General features: G+C 45.9%; 1 protein-coding gene across 2 annotated transcripts; it reads right to left on the minus strand.

Annotated features, from left to right (window-relative positions):
• Nucleotides 1-794: 794 nt before the first annotated feature.
• RNF169 (ring finger protein 169) lies at nt 795-22,133 on the minus strand. 2 transcript variants are annotated; one of them, XM_089659841.1, is made up of 5 exons: nt 21,917-22,133; nt 16,562-16,687; nt 11,922-12,028; nt 5,270-5,372; nt 795-2,210 (listed from the first exon to the last, which is right to left on the minus strand). In XM_089659841.1, exons 2-5 carry the CDS (start codon nt 16,646-16,648, stop codon nt 1,071-1,073), a joined length of 1,437 nt encoding a protein of 478 aa, XP_089515967.1. In that variant the 5' UTR covers nt 16,649-16,687; nt 21,917-22,133; the 3' UTR covers nt 795-1,070. The 2 variants fall into 2 exon arrangements, with proteins under 2 accessions (XP_089515967.1, XP_089515968.1); XM_089659842.1 differs by lacking the exon at nt 21,917-22,133 and adding an exon at nt 12,264-12,465.
• Nucleotides 22,134-24,479: the final 2,346 nt, after the last annotated feature.

Raw genomic sequence — 24,479 nt, forward strand, 5'->3', positions numbered from 1 at the left:
CTTTAAAGTGTCAGTTCACCTTTACATAAAATCTATAAGATGACCTTACACTATACGCGTCCTAGTGTCCCACGATCCCCCGCTGTCAGGCACCAGGACGCCTCTTCACCAGTTCACCAATTTGAAATCCTCCTGGCTTTCTCTCCTCGCAGCACTGACAGGATAAGCTAGACTGATTCTGATTGGTTGACACCGTCCATGTGACGGTGTTGACCGATTAGAATGCTTCTTGTTTATATACGCTGAGAGGTATGGATAGGAGATTCAGCAACGGGATTTTAAATACCCAGACTGGCAAAGCGGTGTCCCGGAGCCTGACAGTGATGGGGGATCACAGAACTCTGGTACAGTGGGCCCCGGAGGGAGGTGGGGTTGGGGTCCAGTGTAAGTTCACCTTACAGACTTTTAATACATGCCAGTTCACACTGGAATGCAGTGTGAGGAAATGGCGCTCTGCATGTTTCCCACACCACATTCAAAACGCACTGTTTAATCTGCAGTGGGTGTCAGCATAAAGTCAATGACACCCCAAATGCAGACAGTAAATGCAGTGCATTTGTCTGCACTGGATCGCATGGTACTGTAGTACCACGCGATCAGGTTTGCAGTGAGTTTTTATAAAGTATTACGTGCTGTACTTTTGGTGTAATACAGTGTGATTTCAGCCGATTCAAATGAATGGGCCGAAAACGCACTACATGCAAAATCACAAAGGAATACGATGCGATTCCTGGTGTGAACCGGCCCCAGGAGTACTTCTCCCCCCCCATTTGATACACACAAATACTGCATAGTAATGTGAAGCCCTTCCTTAATGAGATGGGAACAAGACATAGAAAAAAGCAGCGACCAAAATCTAGTGTGAGCAGGTTGGGTCATCGTATCTTATGGACCATTATGTGTTCAGTAGCCGTCGATGCAGACTTCTTCCATCAAGCCTCGCTCCTAAAGCATAGTTCCATTTTTTTTTTGTAGTCCAAAAATAGAAAAATTAGAAAAAATAATTCTCTGGTTATAGTCATTTTGGATATTTTATTTATCTAGAAAAAAGGCAGAAAACCCCCCGATATCTAGTTTGCGCCGGCGGTGCTTTTGGAGCGCAGCGGATATTCGTCCCTGCTCCCCTTGCAGCGGTTTACCCTGCGGCTTTCCTTGTCAAAAACCTGCTGAAGTTTCAAAGCGAGTTTTTTGTCCTCCTCCTCCTGATGCAGCTTTTTCTCAGCCTCCCTCCAGATCCTCTCAAACCCACCCTTACTGCCTTGACAAGCCACCCTTAGCCTCTTGAGGCCGCCGTTTTGCTCTAAGTGCTTAGTTTTGCAGCGTCTTTTTAGTCCTCTGCGCGGAGGGAAGGCCAGGCTGATGGCCTCTGTGGTAGAGAAGCAGGAGCCGTTTTGTATCCCGATGGACTGGGAGGCTTTCTTGTGCACCCGTTTTAAAGAGGCTTTCATAGGCTTGGCCACCAAACACTTGCAGGAGGATAATGTCTTTTTGCTAGAGGTCAGCCGGGTCGTCAACCTGGTCTTTGTGCCGACCTGCGAATTGCCGGTTGCCTCAGTAAAGCCCTTAAATAGTACAGGTTCAGCGTTTGGACCCGTCTTCCGGATACAATCACCGCAAGGTATCGACTGTTCTTTCGAATCACGACTTGCTTGCGAGGCGTCCTCTCTGCTGCAAGAGGGAGGCAATTCAACATCTCCAGCAGGTTCGGCGTCACTGAATGTAATTTGACACGCCACCGCGCCTTTCCTCGCAGTCTCCTGCTTCCTAACGGATGGCCCATCTTCAACAGACATGGTCAGGGTGCCCTTGGAGAGCGTCCTCTTCATCTGGCGGTCCTGGAAAACCTGCTCCCATTTCTTTAATATCATGGGGCTGGCCTCGTAAGAGGTAGGCTTCTGCAGGTTCCGTCTGAGATTCCTGGGCGTTGATTTGATGATAACGGGACTCAGGACTCTTCCATCCGGGAGTTTCTTGGGAGGGGTGCAAGGAGAACAGACGATTGGCTTGAAGTGGTTGAGTTCCTCAGAAATGCTGTCGTTGCTCTCCGGACTAATGGACCGCTCCGGTTTATGCAAGGGTGTGAAGGAGTTGAGAGAACTAATGGCGAGACGTCTCTCCGACGTAAGGACGGGGGCCGAGAAAGACCGGCTGTTCTCTGTAGACAACAGAACGCCAGTGACGGCTGCCAAGCTGCCGATATTAGGGGGCACCTGGAATGAAGAAGAAAATCCATCAACAAAGTGTTCATTATGTTGATTTCATTGAAGTCTATTACAACTATAGAAACATAATTCACATTTACAGCTTATACCAGATGAAGGCAACACATTGGGCTGTTTGAATATACAAACATGTATTCAATATACACTATATTGCCAAAAGTATTGGGCCCCCCCTTCAAATCATTGGATTCAGGTGTTCCAATCCCCTCCATGGCCACAGGTGTATAAAATCATCACCTAGGCATGCAGACTGCTTCTACAAACATTGGTGAAAGAATGGGTCGCTCTCAGGAGCTCAGTGACTCCAAGCGTGGTCCAGTGATAGGTTGTCACCTGTGCAATAAGTCCATCCGTGACATTTCCTGGCTACTAAATATTCCACGCTCAACTGTTAGTGGGATTATAACAAAGTGGAAGCAACTGGGAAAAACAGCAACTCAGCCACCAAGTGGTAGGCCACGTCACATAACAGGACGAAGTCAGCGCATGCTGAAGCACACAGTGCGCAGAAGTCGCCAACTGTCTGCAGAGTCAATAGATAAAGACCTCCAAACTTGATGTGGCCTTCAGATGAGCCCAACAGCAGTGCGTAGAGAGCTTCAAGGAATGGGTTTCCATGGCCGAGCAGCTGCATCCAAGCCTTACATCACCAAGTGCGATGCAAAGCGTCGGATGCAGTGGTGTAAAGCATGCCGCCACTGGACTCTAGAGCAGTGGAGACATGTTCTCTGGAGTGACCAATCACGCTTCTCTGTCTGGCAATCCAATGGATGTGTCTGGGTTTAGTGGTTGCCAGGAGAACGGTACTTGCCTGACTGCATTGTGCCAACTGTAAAGTTTGGTGGAGGAGGGATTATGATGTGGGGTTGTTTTTCAGGGGTTGGACTTGGCCCCCTAGTTCCAGCGAAGGGAACTCTTAAGGCGTCAGCATACCAAGACATTTTGGACAATTTCATGCTCCCAACTTTGTGGGAAGAGTTTGGGGATGGCCCATTCCTCTTCCAACATGACTGCGCACCAGTGCACAAAGCAAGGTCCATAAAGACATGGAGAAGCCAGTTTGGGGTGGAGGAACTTGACTGGCCTGCACAGAGTCCTGACCTCAACCCCATAGAACACCTTTGCGATGAATTAGAGCGAAGACCGCGAGCCAGGCCTCCTCCCCCGACATCAGTGCCTGACCTCACAAATGTGCTTCTGGAAGAATGGTCCAACCTTCCCATAGACACCCTCCTAAACCTTGTGGACGGCCTTCCCAGAAGAGGTGAAGCTTTTATAGCTGCAAAGGGCGGGGCCAACTCAATATTGAACCCTACGGACTAAGACTGGGATGCCAGTAAAGTTCATGAAAGAGGATGTAATCTTTGATGAAAATAGTTGGGCACATATGGAACACACGCCACTACACATATGTGATTCCGCTGCAGACATCTTGGATTTTGTAATACGAGTTGTTTATATGATATGAGAGGCTGTCTTACTTTTTCATGATACTATGTTCAACTGAGTATATATGCACAGTGATCTGATATACCGCAGTAGTACTTCATTTGACACGTGGTTTAGAGGAAAGACCTCCTGCTCTCTATCTCCCTTGTCTACTCCTCCCATGCTTGTCTCCAGGACTTCTCCAGAGCTTCCCCCATCCTCTGGAACTCACTACCCCAATTTATCAAACTATCACCTACTCTGCTCACTTTTAGGTGATCTCTGAAAACCTCTCTTCAGGGAAGCCTATCCTGCCCTCAAGTAATAATAGAATCTTCTATTCCTCCTACCAGTCCATCCCCCAGTTATTTACCTTTTGTACCACTAGCCCCTCCCTCTTAGATTGTAAGCTCCAAGGAGCAGAGCCCTCCTAATCCTCTTGTATTGAACTGTATTGTCTCCCGTTATATTGTAAAGCGCTGAGCAAACTGTTGGCGTGATATAAATCCTGTATAATAATAAAAAAGCGGAATATCTTGGATTGATACACAAGTGCCAGTTGACCACTCCTAATTGGGGGTCATATGATTCTGGTAAACCTCACTTTGTTGCAGACCGAGCTGCTGTGTGGTTCATCATTAATAAGTTTTGGTGATGTTTGGAATCCACATTTGTCATTTCCCTCATAAATCGAAGAAGCACTGAATTCTAAGTTTTTGGCTTCACATTTGAATTCCTTTATTTTTTCAATTTGTGGTGACAGAGTAAGAGTTTGATATATTTGCATTGCACATTCATTTTAATTTATCTTAGTGCTGTACAGGGGCGGACTGATAACTCATGGGGCCCCCAGGCAATAGGGGATGATGGGGCCCCTGCGTCCTAGCTCACACTCAAACCACACCCAAAATACCCTATGAAAGGTACCAAGGGCATCTCCCTACTGACCCCAGGCCCTCAGGCAGTGCCCGAGTTCCCAAATGGTCAGTCCGCCCCTGGTGCTGTATAATTTTGTGATGTTTATTATACTATGTATTATGGTATCATGTTTGCTGCTATGTTGTTTGATATCCAAGTGGAGTTCTAGCGTGTTATTTTTTGCATTCTCATAAAAGTCATTCACAAGCATACGGCTTCCCGCTTAGTAGTGTGACACAGGGATGGGGTCTCCCTGCAAGTCTATTGGTCAGGTCTGACCTGATGGCAAAGACGACACTATAATTATTATAATACAGGATTTATAGAGCGCCAACACTTTGTGCAGCACTTTACAAAATGAAGGCAGACATGACAGTTACAATTTGGTAGAAGAGGAAACAGAGGGCCCGGCTCGTTAGAGCTTACAATCCAGGAGATGCTGACAGTTTGTTTCAGCAGTCAGTCATTCTGGTGGGATGTGGACGTTATCCCTTGATAATTACTAGAAAGCCTTCACAAATGTGAATACTGAATACAATAATCCAAATACTAAAGAGCAACAAAGTAAAAATGTGAGTCTCAAGAACATGAGCCTCACTGGTATCCAAGCTGAAAGGAAGATTGCTGTAGTGGTTCATGTGAGACCCAGCAGTCTATTGCCCCCTCCACATTCCCAGGTCATGACAGACAAATCTGTTTACCTTCGTTTTCTGAGACTGGGCGGCTCTCCGTCGGGTCGGAGGCGGGGCGTCATTCACAGTGTCGATGCAGCTCTGACTGCGCTCCAGCTTGGATTGAATGCTCCTACATGACAGAAAAAAATAAATAAGAATGACGAACTTCAGTCTCATGATGGGATTGGTAGAATTTGCTTCATGTCCCAGCTGTATGAATGGCAGGATGTGTCATCTATGAAATTCATAACATCATTTGGTCACTTGGGTAAGGTACACACACACACACGCTTTTTTTAGATTATACATATACACACACACAGATACATTTTTTTTTTTTTTTAACATAAATTTTACATATGTAAAAGCAAAAAGGTGTCGGACCATCAGAGGGAAATAAAAATCTGAGAGTGGTTTAAGCCTTTCTATACTCTGCCCCCAGGCAGTACCCTCACCCATCAGAAAGGTGGTTCAGGGGGCTTCACGCCCCAACCATCAAAAATCAGGAAACAAAACAGGGATGATGGATGTTCGGCACCTAAGAGAGCCTGTCTTCAGAGATCCAACAGGTCATTTTTATCCAGAAGAGGAAAAAACATTGATCAATTCACTAGGAGGAATTCTTTTAAGGTGGCTTGTTCACCGCAGCGGTTTTGTATGCGGCAGCTTTCAAAGTAGGCTGCAAGGGTTGGTGTGATGACAACCCAGCGCATCTTACATCTCCCCTTTTATGTTTTTTTACTAACTTGAAAGTAAACAAAAGTGACACTTAATTCAGGTTACTGTACAGTAGCGTGATGTGCTGCGCCACTGTACAGCGACATGCGATCCAGCCCAGAACACTGCGGTCAACTGCAGCATTTCCGCATTTTATTGCAGATCACTGCAGTGCAGCTCCAAGCTGTGCTGCAGTGTAAATAGGACACAGTTAGGAAAACAGTTGCTTTATTAGACTGATTTTATTCTCTTGAGAAGAGATTAAGGGGGATATGATCACCATGTATAATACATAAGGGGGGATATGATCTCCATGTATAATACATAAGGGGGGATATGATCTCCATGTATAATACATAAGGGGGGATATGATCTCCATGTATAATACATAAGGGGGGATATGATCTCCATGTATAATACATAAGGGGGGATATGATCACCATGTATAATACATAAGGGGGGATATGATCTCCATGTATAATACATAAGGGGGGATATGATCACCATGTATAATACATAAGGGGGGATATGATCACCATGTATAATACATAAGGGGGGATATGATCTCCATGTATAATACATAAGGGAGGGATATGATCTCCATGTATAATACATAAGGGAGGGATATGATCTCCATGTATAATACATAAGGGGGGATATGATCTCCATGTATAATACATAAGGGGGGATATGATCTCCATGTATAATACATAAGGGGGATATGATCACCATGTATAATACATAAGGGGGGATATGATCACCATGTATAATACATAAGGGGGGATATGCTCTCCATGTATAATACATAAGGGGGATATGATCACCATGTATAATACATAAGGGGGGATATGATCTCCATGTATAATACATAAGGGGGATATGATCTCCATGTATAATACATAAGGGGGGATATGATCACCATGTATAATACATAAGGGGGGATATGATCACCATGTATAATACATAAGGGGGGATATGATCACCATGTATAATACATAAGGGGGGATATGATCACCATGTATAATACATAAGGGGGGATATGCTCTCCATGTATAATACATAAGGGGGATATGATCACCATGTATAATACATAAGGGGGGATATGATCTCCATGTATAATACATAAGGGGGGGATATGATCTCCATGTATAATACATAAGGGGGGATATGATCACCATGTATAATACATAAGGGGGATATGATCACCATGTATAATACATAAGGGGGGATATGATCTCCATGTATAATACATAAGGGGGATATGATCTCCATGTATAATACATAAGGGGGATATGATCTCCATGTATAATACATAAGGGGGATATGATCTCCATGTATAATACATAAGGGGGATATGATCTCCATGTATAATACATAAGGGGGGATATGATCACCATGTATAATACATAAGGGGGGATATGATCACCATGTATAATACATAAGGGGGGATATGATCTCCATGTATAATACATAAGGGAGGGATATGATCTCCATGTATAATACATAAGGGGGGATATGATCACCATGTATAATACATAAGGGGGATATGATCACCATGTATAATACATAAGGGGGGATATGATCACCATGTATAATACATAAGGGGGATATGATCACCATGTATAATACATAAGGGGGGATATGATCACCATGTATAATACATAAGGGGGGATATGATCACCATGTATAATACATAAGGGGGGATATGATCACCATGTATAATACATAAGGGGGGATATGATCACCATGTATAATACATAAGGGGGGATATGATCTCCATGTATAATACATAAGGGAGGGATATGATCTCCATGTATAATACATAAGGGGGGATATGATCACCATGTATAATACATAAGGGGGATATGATCTCCATGTATAATACATAAGGGGGGATATGATCACCATGTATAATACATAAGGGGGATATGATCACCATGTATAATACATAAGGGGGGATATGATCACCATGTATAATACATAAGGGGGGATATGATCTCCATGTATAATACATAAGGGGGATATGATCTCCATGTATAATACATAAGGGGGGGATATGATCACCATGTATAATACATAAGGGGGGATATGATCTCCATGTATAAATACATCAGTGGTCAACATAGTGAACTCGGTGTAGAGTTATTCACCCTGAGGTCATCACAGAGGACAAGGGGGCATTCTTTACATTTGGAGGAAAATAAATGTAATCTCCAAACACGGAAAGGTTTCTTCACAATGAGAGCTGTGAAAATGTGGAATAGGCTCCCTCAAGAGTTGGTTGTGGCCAGCTCAGTGGATTGCTGTAGGAAAGTCCTGGATTCTTTCTTGGATACACAGAATATAACTGGATATAACATTTATAGGTAAAGTTGATCCAGGGAATATCCGATTTGCCTCTCGGGGGATCAGGAAGGAATTTTTTTCCTGCAGGAGCAAATTGGATCATACTTTGCTGGTTTTTTTTTCCTTCCTCTGGATCAACTGTGGGTGTAGGATTATAACTTTTTTTTTTTCTATGGTTGAACTGGATGGACTTTTGTCTTTGAGCCAGACTAACTATGTAACTGGTGTTTTACAGTGTGGAAAAGCGCCGGTCACCGCAGTATATATGACCTGCCCTAAAGTGTTTGAGGATGCTTTTCTGTTCCTGTTTGGGGGGGTGCATCTCTCTCATATTCTGTAATGAAACAGATTTGAGAATTTTGGAATCACTTAAAACACTACTACTCCAAGCAGGAAGAACAGTTCAAATGTTTTACTGAATCAAATTTCCAAATCTTTCAACAGAGGGTTAGGTTTCATTTCACATCTTTCATTTAAAAGGTTATCTCTGGGATTGTATAAAGATCAGTATGGTTCAAGAACAGCAGCACAATGCATGTTCAATGATACCAGCCATATATTTAAACTTCATTTACATCCACATGAAAGTTACCTCTCGATTCCGTAGTTCCTTGCCAATGACAGAATTCCCAGCTGAGGACTGACAATGTTTGCTGGCTGCAGATGAAATCACTGCACAGGTCGAAGTGCTGACAGCGCCTAGCGCTGGCCAACATGAGCAAAGCCCTCCCCAACTCTTATCCTCACTATAGGTGATCATGGGAGGAGAGAGCTTCCTGCTGTGATGTCAAAACGTCTTTGGAATGGGAGGTCATGATCAGGGGCGGAATGACGATTTGGAAACTCAGGCACTGCCCGAGGGCTCGGGGTCAGTAGGGGGCCCCATGAGATGCCCCTGGTACCTTTTTATAGGCTTTTTTGAGTTTGGGCAAGGACACAGGGGCCCCATAATCCCCTATTGCCCAGGGGCCCCATGAGTTGTCAGTCCACCCCTGGTCATGAGACAACATGAGGGCTTGAAGGTCATAATATGACAACAAATTACATACCAATAAGGTATTGAGCAGTCTTTTTGTTTGTTTTATAATGATAATAAAGCCTAACTCCATGTTTTACAGAACTTTAGTTTACTTGGACCAAACAAATTATTTCCTTCACTAACCTATGTAGTGGCTATCAGCGATGTATGAAGTTTTATATATATATATATATATATATATATATATATATATATATATATATATATATATATATTATAATTTTTTTTTTTTTTTTTTTATCTATATATATCTGTCACACACACACACTTTAAACTTATAATTGTATCGCTCTCATTAGGGGACCAATAGTCCCCTATGTGATAGCATATGAGTGGCAGGTCCTCTTTGTAGAGGGAAGGGGGTGGGGGGCAGTGTGTGCAAGGAGGGGGCAGGAGCGGAGCAGTGTATACAGTGAGGGAGCAGTGTATACAGAGGGGATCCCTCACTGGCTTTCACTATAGGTCAATGTCAGTTTCAAAATGTAAATGCAGCTTTTTTTTTTTTATCTTCACTATAGCTCACAGAATTAGCTGTCACTTTCCCTCCAGCTAAAAGGAAACTTTGTTTCTTTTATCTCAGGAAATAAACTAAAAAGGAAACTTTTTTTCTTTTAGCTGGAGGGAAAGTGACAGCTAATTCTGTGAGCTATAGTGAAGAAAAAAAACCCAAAAAAAATAAAACCCATAATTACATTTAATAATTCGCACTGACATACAGTGATAGCCAGTCTCTGTATACAGTGCTCCTCTCCTGCCTTGCTCTGTCACCCCCTCACATCTGCAGTACACAGTCTCCTGTATCGGCTAAATTTTTCTGATCGGCAAAATGCTGATAGGACTATTTTCAGCCGGTATGTTTCAGTGGCCTAAATTTTGGTGCATCCTTAGTATGAAGTACTCTATGTAACCTCAGCTACCTGCACGCTCTCTCTGTTGCAGTTGAATGACCACCATACTCTTCACCACTGCCAGCCAATCAGGAGGTGGCTTTATATTCATAAAAATACAAAGTCTCCTGTGAATGGCTGAAGAGCGCTCAGCCTGCCAGCTCAATTGTGATCCAGGTACAGGAGAGAAGTCTGGAAAGCAGTGTTGTATTCTGTATACAGTGGAGGCTACATACAGTTCATACATCGCTGATAGCCGCTACACGTGCTAGTGAAGGAAATGGTTTGTTTGAACCAACTTGGTCCAAACAAACTACCGTATTTGCCGGCGTATAAGACGACTGGGCGTATAAGACGACCCCCAACATTTCCACTCAAAATATAGAGTTTGTTATATACTCGCCGTATAAGACTACCCCCTCTTTCTTTTTGCTGGTGCCATGATAGGGTTGATAGGGGTTTGACTGCTGGACATTTTCTATGCTGTATTGTACTGTACAATGGTCCAGTACTGTGGTTGGCTGTTGGCTGTATACAAAGCCTGATTGGATTGGTCCCTGCTCCCTGTCTGCCCTCCCTGTCTCCCTGTCACTACCATGTCCCTGCATCTCCCTATAATTGGCACTAGTGCGCAAGTCCGCATGTGCGAGCCCTGCGTAGACAAGGGGCGGGCCGGAGCGCTGCTGCTTCCCGCCGAGCAGAACGGGCTGGTCACGCTGAAAAGGCTGGCACCCCTGTATCGCTGCTGATGCTCGCCGCAGCCACGCTGATGACCCGCCGCGGCCTCACTGGATACCGTGCGATACTTTATGGTATGTAGAATGAGGTGGGCGGGCACCGCGCAAGTATCGGAAGGCCACTATGGCAGCTATGTCTATTGCAACTGAAGTGCACCCGGCGTATAAGACGACCCCCCCACTTGGAGGCATGTTTTTCAGGGCAAAAAAGTCATCTTATACGCCGGCAAATACGGTATTTAAAGTTCACCGAAAGATGGAGTTAGGCTTTAGCATAGATCGATGTTCAAGAGAGCTGTTTGCAGGTTAGAATATAAAGCATTGCCATCTATTTATCCCGGGTTCACACTGATTTGGTGCGGAATTTGCAGCGTTTTCTGTGCGAATTCCGCACCGCATCACAATCGCACCCCGTTCATGCAAACCGCTGCGGGTGTGTATGTTAACAACACCCCGAAATCGGTTTGCAAAACGCAATGCGCAGAATCAGATCGCACAGGTGTGAATACCCATGCGGTCCGATTCTAGTGCGGACCAAAAAAAAAAAAAGAAAGGGTCCTGCACCTTTTTTGTGTGGATGCGGTGCGATTAGAGCCATAAATAATGTATGGCTCCAGTCGCACCACACACAAATCGCATGTTATTTGCGCAGGAATGCGGTGCGGTTCCTGTGCGAATCACATGCGATATACCGCACGTGTGAACCCAGTCTGATTTTTAAAAAAAAAATTTTTAGAAATGAAAAAAAATTGTGAAAACGTGTCAGACCTCTGCAAAGTGACCACTGCTTCCACAAGGGGCCGTACTGTAACATGCTGGCAGTGGGGGCTGGCTTTTTTACTGAGGCTGTAGCTGCTTTCAATTGAAAATGAACTGTAAGCTCTTGCACACCTGGAATGTATTGAGCCAATTTACACAGAATGTTCTATTGGCATTTAGCAATGTGTCCTTACCACGTCAGGGAGGTAAAGCAGCCTGCATTGTTCTTGGAGACGAAGGCCGATCTGTAAGGTGTTCTACCCGGCTCCTCGTTCTCCGAGTCCGACAAAGGCTGTGGGTGCTGAAGAGAGACAACACCATGTTACAGACGACCTTGGACACATGCAATCATGAAATCAGACTAGTTATTTATTTCAGGTACTTATATAGCGCCGTCAATTTACGCAGCGCTTTACATATATATTGTACATTCACATCAGTCCCTAACCCTCAAGGGGTGTACAATCTAAGGTCCCTAACTCACATTCATACATACACATACTAGGGACAATTTAGACAGGATCGAATTCACCTACCAGCATGTCTTTGGAGTGTGGGAGGAAAACGGAGTACCCGGAGGAAACCCACGCAGGCACAGCGAGAACATGCAAACTCCAGGCAGGTGGTGCCGTAGTTGGAATTCGAACCAATGACCCTAGTACTGCCAGGCGGAAGTGCTAACCATTTAGCCACAGTGGACTAGTTCTTGTTACTTGTGTGCAGATTGCCAAAGTATATCTAAAGAGGCAAAAAGGTTATTTTTATTTTTTTTAAGTTTTAGATGGAGTGGAGATTAGAGCCCCTGCAAGGTTTTATTGCTGTCTGTGCCCCCCGTTAGAGATTCACCATCTAGATTTGTCCTGTGTACTATTATGAAAAGTGAAAGTAAAAGAAAATCCCAAATTTTGAGTTGTCCCCAGAGGGGAAATCTTCCACTGGGGTTAGGGGGTCCCTAAAAAATTCCCTTAATTTGCAGGGATTTCCTCTCACTTCCTGTTTTTCGATGAGACAGGAAGGGAAGGGAAATCTCTGCAATGGGACACAGATTACGAAAATAAATCTGATGGGTTATAACTAGGGTTGCATCAATACCGAGTACTCACACAAATGCCGCCAATACCTGAAACCAATCAGTACGACTTGAGTGCATACAAAATGAATGGCTCAAATCGCAGCACACCTGCAGGGAAACCGCATGGATTTGGACAGGACCGCATTCCTGTTCAAATCAAACAAGAAGAGAGTGCGCAGCCTCCTAGTGCAGCCAGTAACCTTTATTAAAAGGGTTACTAAACCCCAGGGAGGATTGGATTTAAATCACTAGTGAAAAGGTTTGATTTAAATAATTTTCAACGAGCAACTGTCATCTCTGTCCTGCAGCGGCTCCTCCTCTGACCAGCTCTTGACTCGCCGACAGTCCCAGTCACTTTAATGGGACGTCTGGTGATGCGGCAGTGACAACAAGGTGAGGGACGTGGCGGCAGCAGGGGAGTGGATGCCACTAACAGGCGCTGCCATGATGGATCCAAAATGACAGGTGCTCTTTAAATGTAAGGAATCCGACTCATTCTTGCTGGTAGTTAGAATCTTTACTATTTGAAAACCATCTTTTTAGAATAATAAACTATCAGGTTAGTAAAACTGCGATATCAGAAGCGATTTTAGCTTCATCACACATAGCTGGAGAGCGACTCAAATTCTTTTATTTCATGTTTTTTCTCATGTTTACTGTGGAATTGTGTGAATGCGTCAACGCAGTGCATGTGATCTCAGCTTGCACGGCTTGGATTCATTGAACGAGTTTACCGAAAATGTAAATATTGCAGAATATACGTCTATATACGCACTGTGACCAGTGTAGTACAGCGCATCACATGACTGGTGTGGTGGTTATCAGGGTCAATGACTGGTGCCAGTACCGTATTTGCCGGCGTATAAGACGACTTTTTGACCCTTGAAAATCTTCTCAAAAGTCGGGGGTCGTCTTATACGCCGGTACACATGTTAGGGGGGCTGCGGCATTAAGTACAGGGGTTTGCAGGGGCTGACGTCTCTTACCTGGATCCAGTCCCACGGCGATCCGGTCCAGGAAGCGCGGCGTCTCCTTCAGTTCGGCCACTGGATGTTCGTGCGGCTGCGCGGCTCCGCCTCCTCACCGGTGATTGGCCGCCAGAACTGTAGCTTGGGAAAGGCACACAGGCGGCCAATCACCGGCGAGGGGGCGGAGCCGAGCGGCCCCGCGAAAATTGAGTGCCGGAGCAGCAGGTAAGTGCTCTGTGTAGAGGTGCTGCTGCAACCACATATGCTGGCTGCAGCAGCACCGTACTAGAACAGGGTCAGCAAGTGTCAGTGGGAGGAATAGTGCCCCATCATTGGTGTCACTGATACCAATGATGGGGCACTATTCCTCCCACTGATACCAACGATGGGGCACTATTCCTCCCACTGACACCAACGATGGGGCACTATTCCTCCCACTGACACCAACGATGGGGCACTATTCCCCCCCCCCCCACTGACACCAACGATGGGGCACTATTCCCCCCCCCCACTGACACCAACGATGGGGCACTATTCCACCCCCCACTGACACCAATGATGGGGCACTATTCCACCCCTCACTGACACCAATGATGGGGCACTATTCCACCCCTCACTGACACCAATGATGGGACACCATTCCTCCCACTGACACCAATGATGGGGCACTATTCCTGCCACTGATACCAATGATGGGGCACCTATTCCCCCCACTGATACCAATGATGGGGCACTATTCCTCCCACTGATGCCAATGATGGGGCACCATTCCTGCCACTGATACCAATGAAGGGGCACCTATTCCCCCCACTGATACCAATGATGGGGCACTATTCCTCCCACTGACATCAATGATGGGGCACTATTCCTCCCACTGACACCAATGATGGGGCACTATTCCTCCCACTGATACCAATGATGGGGCACTATTCCTCCCACTGATATCAATGATGGGGCACTATTCCCCCCACTGATATCAATGATGGGGCACTATTCCTCCCACTGACATCAATGATGGGGCACTATTCCTCCCACTGGTGTGCATTGGAAGAGGGGTAGTCTTATACGGCGAGTATAGCCCAAACACTACATTTTAGCAGGAAAAGTAGGGGGGTCGTCTTATACGCCCAGTCGTCTTATACGCCGGCAAATACGGTATTTAAAATAAATAATTTACTTTTTTTTTTTTACATACTTTCATTAGAGTAGTTCAGTGTCACCATAGTAATACTGTTCTACTCTGGGGGGTGATCAGGGTTTTTTTTGTTTATATACACACTGTTTGCGGTAACAATGAAGATTACTGTAACAGCAAAGTTTGGAACTGTCATAAATATGTTAACCATTCATGACAGCTGTGATCAGTACTTATTTGCGATTGGCTACAGCCAATCACATGGTAAAGGGTATCATGTGATAGCTCTGGGCCAATCGCAGCACAGTCAACACAGCCGTTATGAAGGAATATCTTCATAACAGTTTTGTTGACATTGTGATCACAGGGATCGCATAGTGATCACATGATCACTGAGCCCCAAGTACCAGGATCCGCATTCCACTGTGTCTGGAGGACACCGCCCCTATAGCCCAAGCAGGCAAAATCACGTAAATCTAGGTGATTGTGTCTGCAGGTGCCGACCTGCCGCAGTATATTTACTGTGGTTTGTCAGCAACTGGCTATAAAGCGGGATCTGAAATTTTCAGTGGCCTGTGTCTTAAAAGTCGTTCGAAATGATGGTATTTGGCCAGGGGCGGACTGACCATTCGAGCACTGCCCGAGGGCCCGTGGTCAGTTGGGTGGCCCCATGAGATGCCCCTGGTACCTTTTTTATAGGCTTTTTTGAGTGTGGGCAAGGACACAGGGGCCCCATGATCCCCTATTGCCCCATGAGTTGTCAGTCTGCCCCTGTATTTTGCTGCTGTAGGTATCCAACACTTTGGGGTGCATTGTACAACTGTTCCACTCCCTGATCACATATTCTCTAGTTCTGGACCCTACATCCTGCAGTGACATAGGAGTCAGTGGGAGGGTACACATTGTACAATGGAGGGAAGCAGGTATTTGCCACACTCGGAAATATTTGATACCTACAAGTACTGATAGGGGCACATTATCCACTTACCCCAATCAGACGTACCTGTACATCTTCTGGTTTAAGTGGTTATACCACAGCCATGGCTGCAGCTGCTGTCATGACCCCGAATTCTGTTTTTTTTTTTTTTCAACAGACTGTAAAAGCAATCTGACCATCTAAATGGATCACTTTTGGAGGTAGGTAGTCAAGTGGTCTTGCAGTCTGTAGGCCGAGTCTGTTCAGAATATCAGCCGATGACACTTTCTACACTCAGGTACAGAGTACACCTGGCCACTGACAGGAGTGGCTGTTCATGTATACATGAAACTCAAGGAATGGGTGTATGCAATATACAGAAACCATTCTGATCAAAGAGATAGCACTACATATGGCACGTCTGACCCTGATGAGGATTCTTTTCCTGCAGCCGCTTCTCCCGAACATCATTAGTGGCAAAGAGAAGACAAGGGATCTCTTTAGGGATTAAAGAGCAGTCTGTCTTTTGTCTCCCTTTAGAGATGGTTGGTAGCAGCTGCTGCAGGAAGAGAAGAGGTAGACAGAGTTGGAGGTCCTGCATCACACTCCTGTGTACCAGCAAAACGTGTTCCTTTCCCATTTTCAATCAGGCTGCAAGATAGAATACTGGGGTAAGCACTGAAAACACACTCCACTAATAAAACACAAAAAAAAAACAAACATAGAGATGACAGCCCACCTACCTCCATGTGACACACTTTACTGGAGAGTCTGTCATCCAGGTCTGTTCCCTCCACCACATCCCCAGCAGGGGGCCACCTCTGACTCATCTGCCCAGATATCCTGTCCTGTGGATGGTCACCATTTCCCTAGAGAAGACAAGGGGATTATTATACAGGATTTATATAGCGCCAACAGTTTGCTCAGCGCTTTACAATGTAACGGGAGACAATACAGCAACAATACAGTTCAATACAAGAGGGATAGGAGGGCCCTGATCCTCGGAGCTTACAATCTAGGAGGGAGGGGCTAGTGGTACAAAGGTAGTAACAGTGGGGGATGGACTGGTAGGAAGAGTAGAAGAAGGGGATGGCATATAGAGCCCTTGAGAGAACAGTGGTTTCAAATTTACAGAGCACCCCCAGGAGCCTGAAGAGCCCAATAGATCAAAGTCTAGAGCAGGGGTGTTGAACTGGCGGCCCTCCATCTGTTGTGAAACTACAAGTCCCATCATGCCTCTGCCTTTGGGAGTCATGCTTGCAACGGTCAATCTTGCAATACCTCATGGGACTTGTAGTTTGGCAACAGCTGAAGGTCCGCCATTTGACACCCATGGTCTAGGGGATGGAGACGTGTAAGGCTCTGCTGTGCCCCCCACTGGTCAGTGCGGTGATTTTGGTTTGCACATCACCTGGCTGGGTACAATTACACATAGAAATTGTATTATTATTATACAGGATTTATATAGCGCCAACAGTTTGCGCAGCGCTTTACATTATAATGGGAGACAATACAATTACAATACATTTCAGTACAGAAGGAATAGGAGGGCCCGGCTTGTGGAGCTTACAATCTAAAGGAAGGGGGAGGGGATACAAAAGGTGATATCTGCGGGGGATGATCTGGTGGAGGTGATTCAAGTACAGTTCTTAGGTGGAGGTGGGGTAGGCTTCCCTGAAGAAGTGAGTATTACAGTTCTGAGGGCTCGTAAAATGGTTCAAAATGTGGTTTCCGACACACTTTAATGAGCTCTGAATGCCAATCAAATCCCCTGTCACTAAATAACATGGTAACCACACAGTCCCATTTACGCATTGCTTTTGGTTCCTTTTCAAAAACATACCCCATGTCGCCTTCTTGTTGCTTCAAAGCGTCTCCGAAGCATCCATAGAAGTCTATGACAAAGCTCACTGAACACCACTGCGACTTCAGGTGCGACATGCAATTTAGAAATCGTAATTGAGGTTGCATCTTATGTATTTTTTATGGTGGGGTCTTAACCCCCCTGGCGGTATTCCCGAGTGTAGCTCGGGGTTAATTGTCAGTGCCAAAAGCAGTAACCCCGAGCTACACTCGGGATTACCCTGCAGTGTTGCTCAGGGATTCCCTCGATCACTTACCTTGTCCTGCGCTCCCGCGATGTCCCCCTGCAGCATCCCCAACCATCTCCTCCAGCCGATGCCGGCATCTGTCTTCCGGTTCCTGTGACCGTCGGGACGTACGGGACATAAGGGGGACGGAACCGGCGGGAAAGTTAAAAATTTTAAAAAGTGACATTCACTAATACACTAAAATCACATAGTACTCCATTACTGTATCAAACCATTTCACATACATTTTGTCCCGAGTGCTTTGTCCTGCGCCCTGCCTGCATTTTTACTGTTCTTTCTGCCTGGAAACTGAGAAATGTCCATGGCATCCAAAAAGCGTCCCTTTAGATCAAAAGCGGTTTTAGACCGGCTAGAGAACAGCGATAGTAAATCAGAACCACTTGCAGAATTGAGTGATAATGATTCGTGGGGGAAATTCATCATCAGACACTGAAAACGATTCTGCGACTTTGCTTAGTGATGTGCGAACTTGGCGCTCTATTTCACATTTCAGTGTTTTTGGTTTGATTATATTATTGAATTATATTTATTATTATTATATTATTTATGATTATTTAAATTATAATTTATGATTTCAAGTTTCAAATTTTATCCTAGTCTTTTTTACTAGACTCTTGTTCGGACAGATTTCAGTGAGTTATTCCTAAGAATTACAGGCCTACAATAAAAAAACGACATATTTCCATACAAAAAAAATGTACCGCTTTGAGCACAGAAATATGGACATAATCAGACCGCTAGGGAGGTTAAAAAGGGTGATTTCAAGTAGCAAGATTTGAAAATAGTTCCTGCATTACTTTGTCACTTCAGTGCAATCTAACTCTCACAGACTAGAAGGTAAATGGCACAGGTGTCTGTATCAGCGCTTACAATTGCAAGAAAAAGTATGTGAACCCCTTGGGATTCCGTGGAGTTTTGTATGAATTGGGCATAAAATGTGCTCTGAACGTCATCTAAGTCACAACAATAGAAGAATACAGTCTGCTGAACATAATACTACACAAACATTAGATGTTGCCATGGTTTAATTGCACATATCATGTAAACATTCACAGTGCAGGGAGGAAAAAGTATGTGAACCTTTGGACTTAATAACTGGTTGACCCTCCTTTGGCAGCAATAACCTCAACCAAACGTTTCCTGTAGTTGCAGATCAGACCTGCACAACAATCTGGAGTCATTTTGGACCACTCCTCTTCACAAAACTGTTTCAGTGTAGCAATATTCTTGGGATGTCTGGTGTGAATCGCTCTCTTAAGGTCATGCCACAGCATTTCAATCGGGTTGAGGTCAGGACTCTGATTGGGCCACTCCAGAAGGCGTATTCTGTGCTGTTGCAGCCATTGTTTTGTTGAATTACTTGTATGCTTTAGGTCATTGTCCTGTTGCATCACCCATCCTCTGCGGAGCTTCAGTTGGCGGACAGATGGTCGTACGTTTTCCTGCAAAATGTCTTGATAAACTCTGGAATTCATTTTCCCATCAATGACAACAATCCGTCCAGGCCCTGAGGCAGCGAAGCAGCCCCAAACCATGATGCTCCCTCCGCCATGTTTTACAGTGGGGATGAGGTTTTGATGTTGGTGTGCTGTGCCTTTTTTTCTCCACACATAGTGTTGTGTGTTCTTCCCAAACAACTCAATCTTGGTTTCATCTGTCCACAGTATATTTTGCCAGTAGTGCTGTGGAACATCCAGGTGCTCTTTTGCAAACTTCAAACGTGCTGCAATATTCTTTTTGGACAGCAATGGCTTCCTCCGTGGTGTCCTCCCATGTACTCCATTCTTGTTTAATGTTTTCCTTATTGTAGATGTGTCAACAAAAATGTTAGCATGTGCCAGAGATTTCTGTAGGTCTTTAGCTGACACTCTGGGATTCTTCTTTACCTCATGCAGCATTCTGTGCTGTGCTCTTGCAGTCATTTTTACAGGACGACCACACCTAGGGAGAGTAGCAACAGTGCTAAACTTTCTCCATTTGTAGACAGTCTGTCTTACCGTGGACACATGAACATCAAGGCTTTTAGAGATCCTTTTGTAACCCTTTCCAGCTTCATACAAGTCAACAATTCTTGATCGTAGGTCTTCTGAGAGCTCTTTTCTGCGAGGCATGGTTCACATCAGACAGTGCTTCTTGAAACCAGTAAACCCAAAACAGGTGTGTGTTTTTTAAGGGCAGGACAGCTGTCAGCAACACATCCAATATCATCCCACTGATTGGAGTCAAGGTTGGCTCACTCCTGGCTCCAATTAGCTCTGGGAGAAGTCATTAAGCTAGGGCCTCACATACTTTTTCCTCCCTGCACTGTGAATGTTTACATGTTATGTGCAATTAAACCATGGCAACATCTAATGTTTGTGTAGTATTATGTTCAGCAGACTGTGTTCTTCTATTGTTGTGACTTAGATGACGTTCAGAGCACATTTTATGCCCAATTCATGCAAAACTCCATGTAATCCCAAGGGGTTCACATACTTTTTCTTGCAACTGTATTTGAAGTCACGCTTTACATGGGACCAAATCGCAGCACTTTGGAATCACATTCGGTGTGAACCAGAGCTGACAGCACCTGCAGCTTCACTCTGTTTTGGAGATATTGCAGGTATCACTGGGAAACCAAAAAGCGAACACACACTAAAGAAACACTTTGTAATCAGAGTCTAGCATAAAGTCAGTGAAACTCCTGGGATATTGATCTGGTCAGGTAAGTAGCAGAGGGGGTTGGTAATCAGTTTCAGCTCCTTTGGTGGTAATGAAATTAACAACAGGTGCACTAGATGGGCAACAATGAGACGATCCCCAAAACAGGAATGGTTTTATAGGTGGAGGCCACTGACATTTTTTTCTTAAGGTATAAGGGGGAGGTAGAGAGTGTATAAGGTGCAAGGGGGATCCGGAGGCAAGTGTAAAGGAAGGAGGGAAAGGAAGGGGGGTGGTACAAGATGTAGGGGGGGGTATGTACAGTGTGAGGGGGAATGTAAGGTGTAGGGGTGGGAGGTGTGTATGGTGTAGTGGGGGGGGGGTCTACAAAGTGTAAGGGGGATTGAGGGGTGTATAAGGTGTGTAAAGGGGGGGGGGAATAAGGTGTAAGAGGGGGGGATGTATAAAGGTGTGTGGGGGGGGGGTATAAGGTGTATTGAGAGAGCATAGGGGGGTGAGTAAGGGGGGGTATGTAAGGGAAAGAGGGAGTATATGGGGAAGAGAGGTGTAGGGGGGTATAAAGTGAAGGGGGGGGAGATAAAGTGTAGCAGGGGATAAAGTGGGTGGGGAGAAGGGGTGTATAAAGTGTAAGGGGGGGGGGTAAAAGGTGTATAGGAGGGGGAGGTGTATAAGGTGTAAGGGGGAGGTGTGTGTAAAGGGGAGCGAGTATAAGGGGGGGGTATAAATGGGAGAGGGAGAGGAGGGGTGTAAGAGGGGAGCAGGAGATATAGGGTGGGGGGTGTAAGGGGGAGGAGGGTGTGTAAGGGGGAGTGTAAGATGTAAGGGGGGAGTAATATAAAGGTGTAAGAGGGCAAGGGGTGTGTAAACGGGGATGGGGTATATAAAGTGTAAGGGGGGGGGGGAAGAGGGGTGTATAAAGTATAAGAGGGGGGGAGGGGAGTGTAAGGCAGCAGTATGGGGGGGGTATATAAGGTGGGGGGAAGTTTCAAGCTGTAGGAGATAAAAAGGGGACTTGTATGGGGGAGATCAGGCCGGGTGGGAGTGTCCTATGGGGGGGGGGGTGGTATCAGGAAAGGGGGGTTAAGTGGGGGTATTGGGCAAGGTGGGGTGTTCTCTGAAAGGAGGTATCAGTGGGGGGGTTATAAGTCGGGGTGTCCTGGGGGGGAAAATCAGGCAGGGAGGGGGTGTCCTTTTGAAAAGGAGGTGGGGAGGGGTTGGGGAAGGGGAGTCCCGTGTGTGGAGGAGGGGTATCGGGGTCTCCGGAGGGGCGTGTCCGGTGTCAGTTTAGTATGGTTGGGTATCGGACGGCCGATGTTTGGTACTTACCGGACGAGAATCGTTCCCCCGGTCACAAAACTATCTCCGGATATCCGCCCAGACCTCCGCTGCCGTCACCCGTCCCCGGACGTCCGTTGTTTAGTGTATGGCGTCACCAATATCCCGAATTCATGGCGAATTGATCGCCCGTGACGTCACACCCACCACACGGGCTATCACGTGAGGAGGCGGACTTTACCGACTGACGTCACTTGAAGAGAAGTCTGAGAAGATTCCCGCCTTTACCAACGAGGGCTCCGCCCATCCTGTTCCTATATTTAGCCTGCACAGTCACCTGACTTGCAGTCTACGTGTCACGTGATGCTTGGTATGGCTCCTCCCACTGTACACGGAGGGAGAATGTATGCAACGCCACTGACACAGTATATAAATCTAACCCGAAAGTATACAGCTCTACACCCAGAGGATATACCCCCCTCACAGTATATACCTCTCCTCCAGAGTATACACCCCCCTCACAGTATATACCTCTCCCGGAGTATACACCCCCCTCACAGTATATACCTCTCCCCCAGAGTATACCCCCCCACAGTATATACCTCTCCTCCAGAGTATACCCCCCTCACAGTATATACCTCTCCCGGAGTATACACCCCCCTCACAGTATATACCTCTCCCGGAGTATACACCCCCCCTCACAGTATATACCTCTCCCAGAGTATACACCCCCCCTCACAGTATTGGTGTCACTAACAGTGGCAGTTAGTTTCCCTCCAGTGTCAGAATGCCCGCCGCAGCCCCACTATAACTCGCTGAATGCTGCCATTACTAGTAAAAAAAAAATTCCAGTATCTATCCCGCCATTTGTAGACGCTGTAAGTTTTACGTAAACCAATTAATTTACACGGATTGGGATTTTGCTTTTAACAAAGACATGTCGCAGAATACATTTTGGCCGAAATTTATGCCGAAATTTGAATTTTAAATTTTTTTTATTGGAAATGTTTAACAGCAAAAAGTCAAAAATATTTTTTTTTTTTTCAAAATTGTCGGTCTTTTTTTGTTTATAGCGCAAAAAAATACAAAAACGCACAGGTGATCAAATACCACCAAAAAGAAATCTCTATTTGTGGGAATAAAGGACATAAATGTAATTTATGTACAACGTTGCATGACCACGCAATTGTCAAGGTAATGCAGCGCCGTATCGCAAAAAATGGCCTGGTCAGGAAGGGGGGTAAATCATCTGGGGGGCAAGTGGTCTTTCTAGACAGCTCCATGTCAGCACAGCTGGGTAAGGGCCCCGCCTCCAGCTGTGCTGACATGGAGCTCGTCAGGAAAGGATAAATACGGTAAGTATCTGTCATTCAATTTTCCGTTTTTGCAACCAGCTTCAGGTGATTATTGATTATCAATCAACATCAATCTAGCTGCTGAGAGACACCCACTGGTGGACACTAGAACTGCAGCCTATAGGTCTGAGAGCCACAGTGCCACCAGCAGGTGAACCAATTCCTGACAATATACCCCTATCTCCAAAGTATACACCCCCTTCACATAGTATATACCTCTAGCCCCAGAGTGTTTAACCCCGCCACACACAGTATATACCTCTAACTCCAGAATATACACCCCCTTCACACAGTATATACCTCTAGCCCCAGAGTGTATAACCCCCCTCCCCCACACAGTATATACCTCTAACTCCAGAATATACACCCCCTTCACACAGTATATACCTCTAGCCCCAGAGTGTATAACCCCCCTCCCCCACACAGTATATACCTCTAGCTCCAGAATATATACCCCCTCACACAGTATATACCTCCACCCCCAGAGTATATTAATTGTGCCCATAGGGCACATCACTGCTTTAGGGGGGTCCTTTATAAATAGACCCAGGACTGCTGTTAGAAATCACGGGGCCCCATTCAGCCAATCTTACAGCCCCCCCAAAAAAAGTTTACTATGCTTCAGTTCATGGAAAGAAAGGGGCTAGAAAATGTGATATACTGTGCCCTTACCCCACTCACCATCCTGAAGGATCCTAATATGAGCTTGCAGCTGCTGGTTGGAAGGAGAGGAGGGCCTTGCGGTGGTGGGGGCACACAGGGGACCTGGGCAGCAGGGGGAAATGTCAGGTGCACAGGGAGGGTGATGGGTGCGCAGGGGGCAACTATTGGAACCAATCCCCTGTTTGTTTCTCCCTGCAACAGCTGATAGCCAGTTGAAGGGGAGGAGGGCACTGTGGGGGCACATGGGGGGACTGGCAGCAGGGGGAAATATCTGGTACACAGGGGAGGTTGATGGGTGCGTAGGGGGCAACTACTGGAACCGAACCCCTGTATGGTTCTCCCTGCAGCAGCTGAAAGCCAGTTGAAGGGGAGGAGGGCACTGTGGGGGTGGAGGCACACTGGGGGCCTGGCAGCAGGGGGAAATATCTAGTGCACAGGAAGGGTGATGGGTGTGGCAGGGGGCGGGTGGATGTTTCTAAATGTCCCCCCACATCCATTGCATGTGTGCACTCCCTGGGAGCGCATGGCACCGCGATCGGTGCCCGTTGTGTCAGGAGGACACAGCGGAACACCGATCGCTGTAGGGGACACTCGGT

Source organism: Staurois parvus, unplaced genomic scaffold (assembly GCF_062004578.1).
Source record: "Staurois parvus isolate SC_StPar_1 unplaced genomic scaffold, SC_StPar_1.0 ptg001192l, whole genome shotgun sequence".
Lineage (NCBI taxonomy): Eukaryota > Metazoa > Chordata > Amphibia > Anura > Ranidae > Staurois > Staurois parvus.

What these genes read in the sequence shown, in the direction of transcription:
- RNF169 (XM_089659841.1), bottom strand. Translation starts at nt 16,648, where the DNA reads ATGAGTCAGAGGTGGCCCCCTGCTGGGGATGTGGTGGAGGGAACAGAC. An exon ending in TGCTTTACCTCCCTGACGTG is followed by an intron (nt 5,373 to 11,921) that starts GTAAGGACACAT and finishes TCTGTCATGTAG; the next exon opens with GAGCATTCAATCCAAGCTGG. An exon ending in CCCAGTCTCAGAAAACGAAG is followed by an intron (nt 2,211 to 5,269) that starts GTAAACAGATTT and finishes TCTTCATTCCAG; the next exon opens with GTGCCCCCTAATATCGGCAG.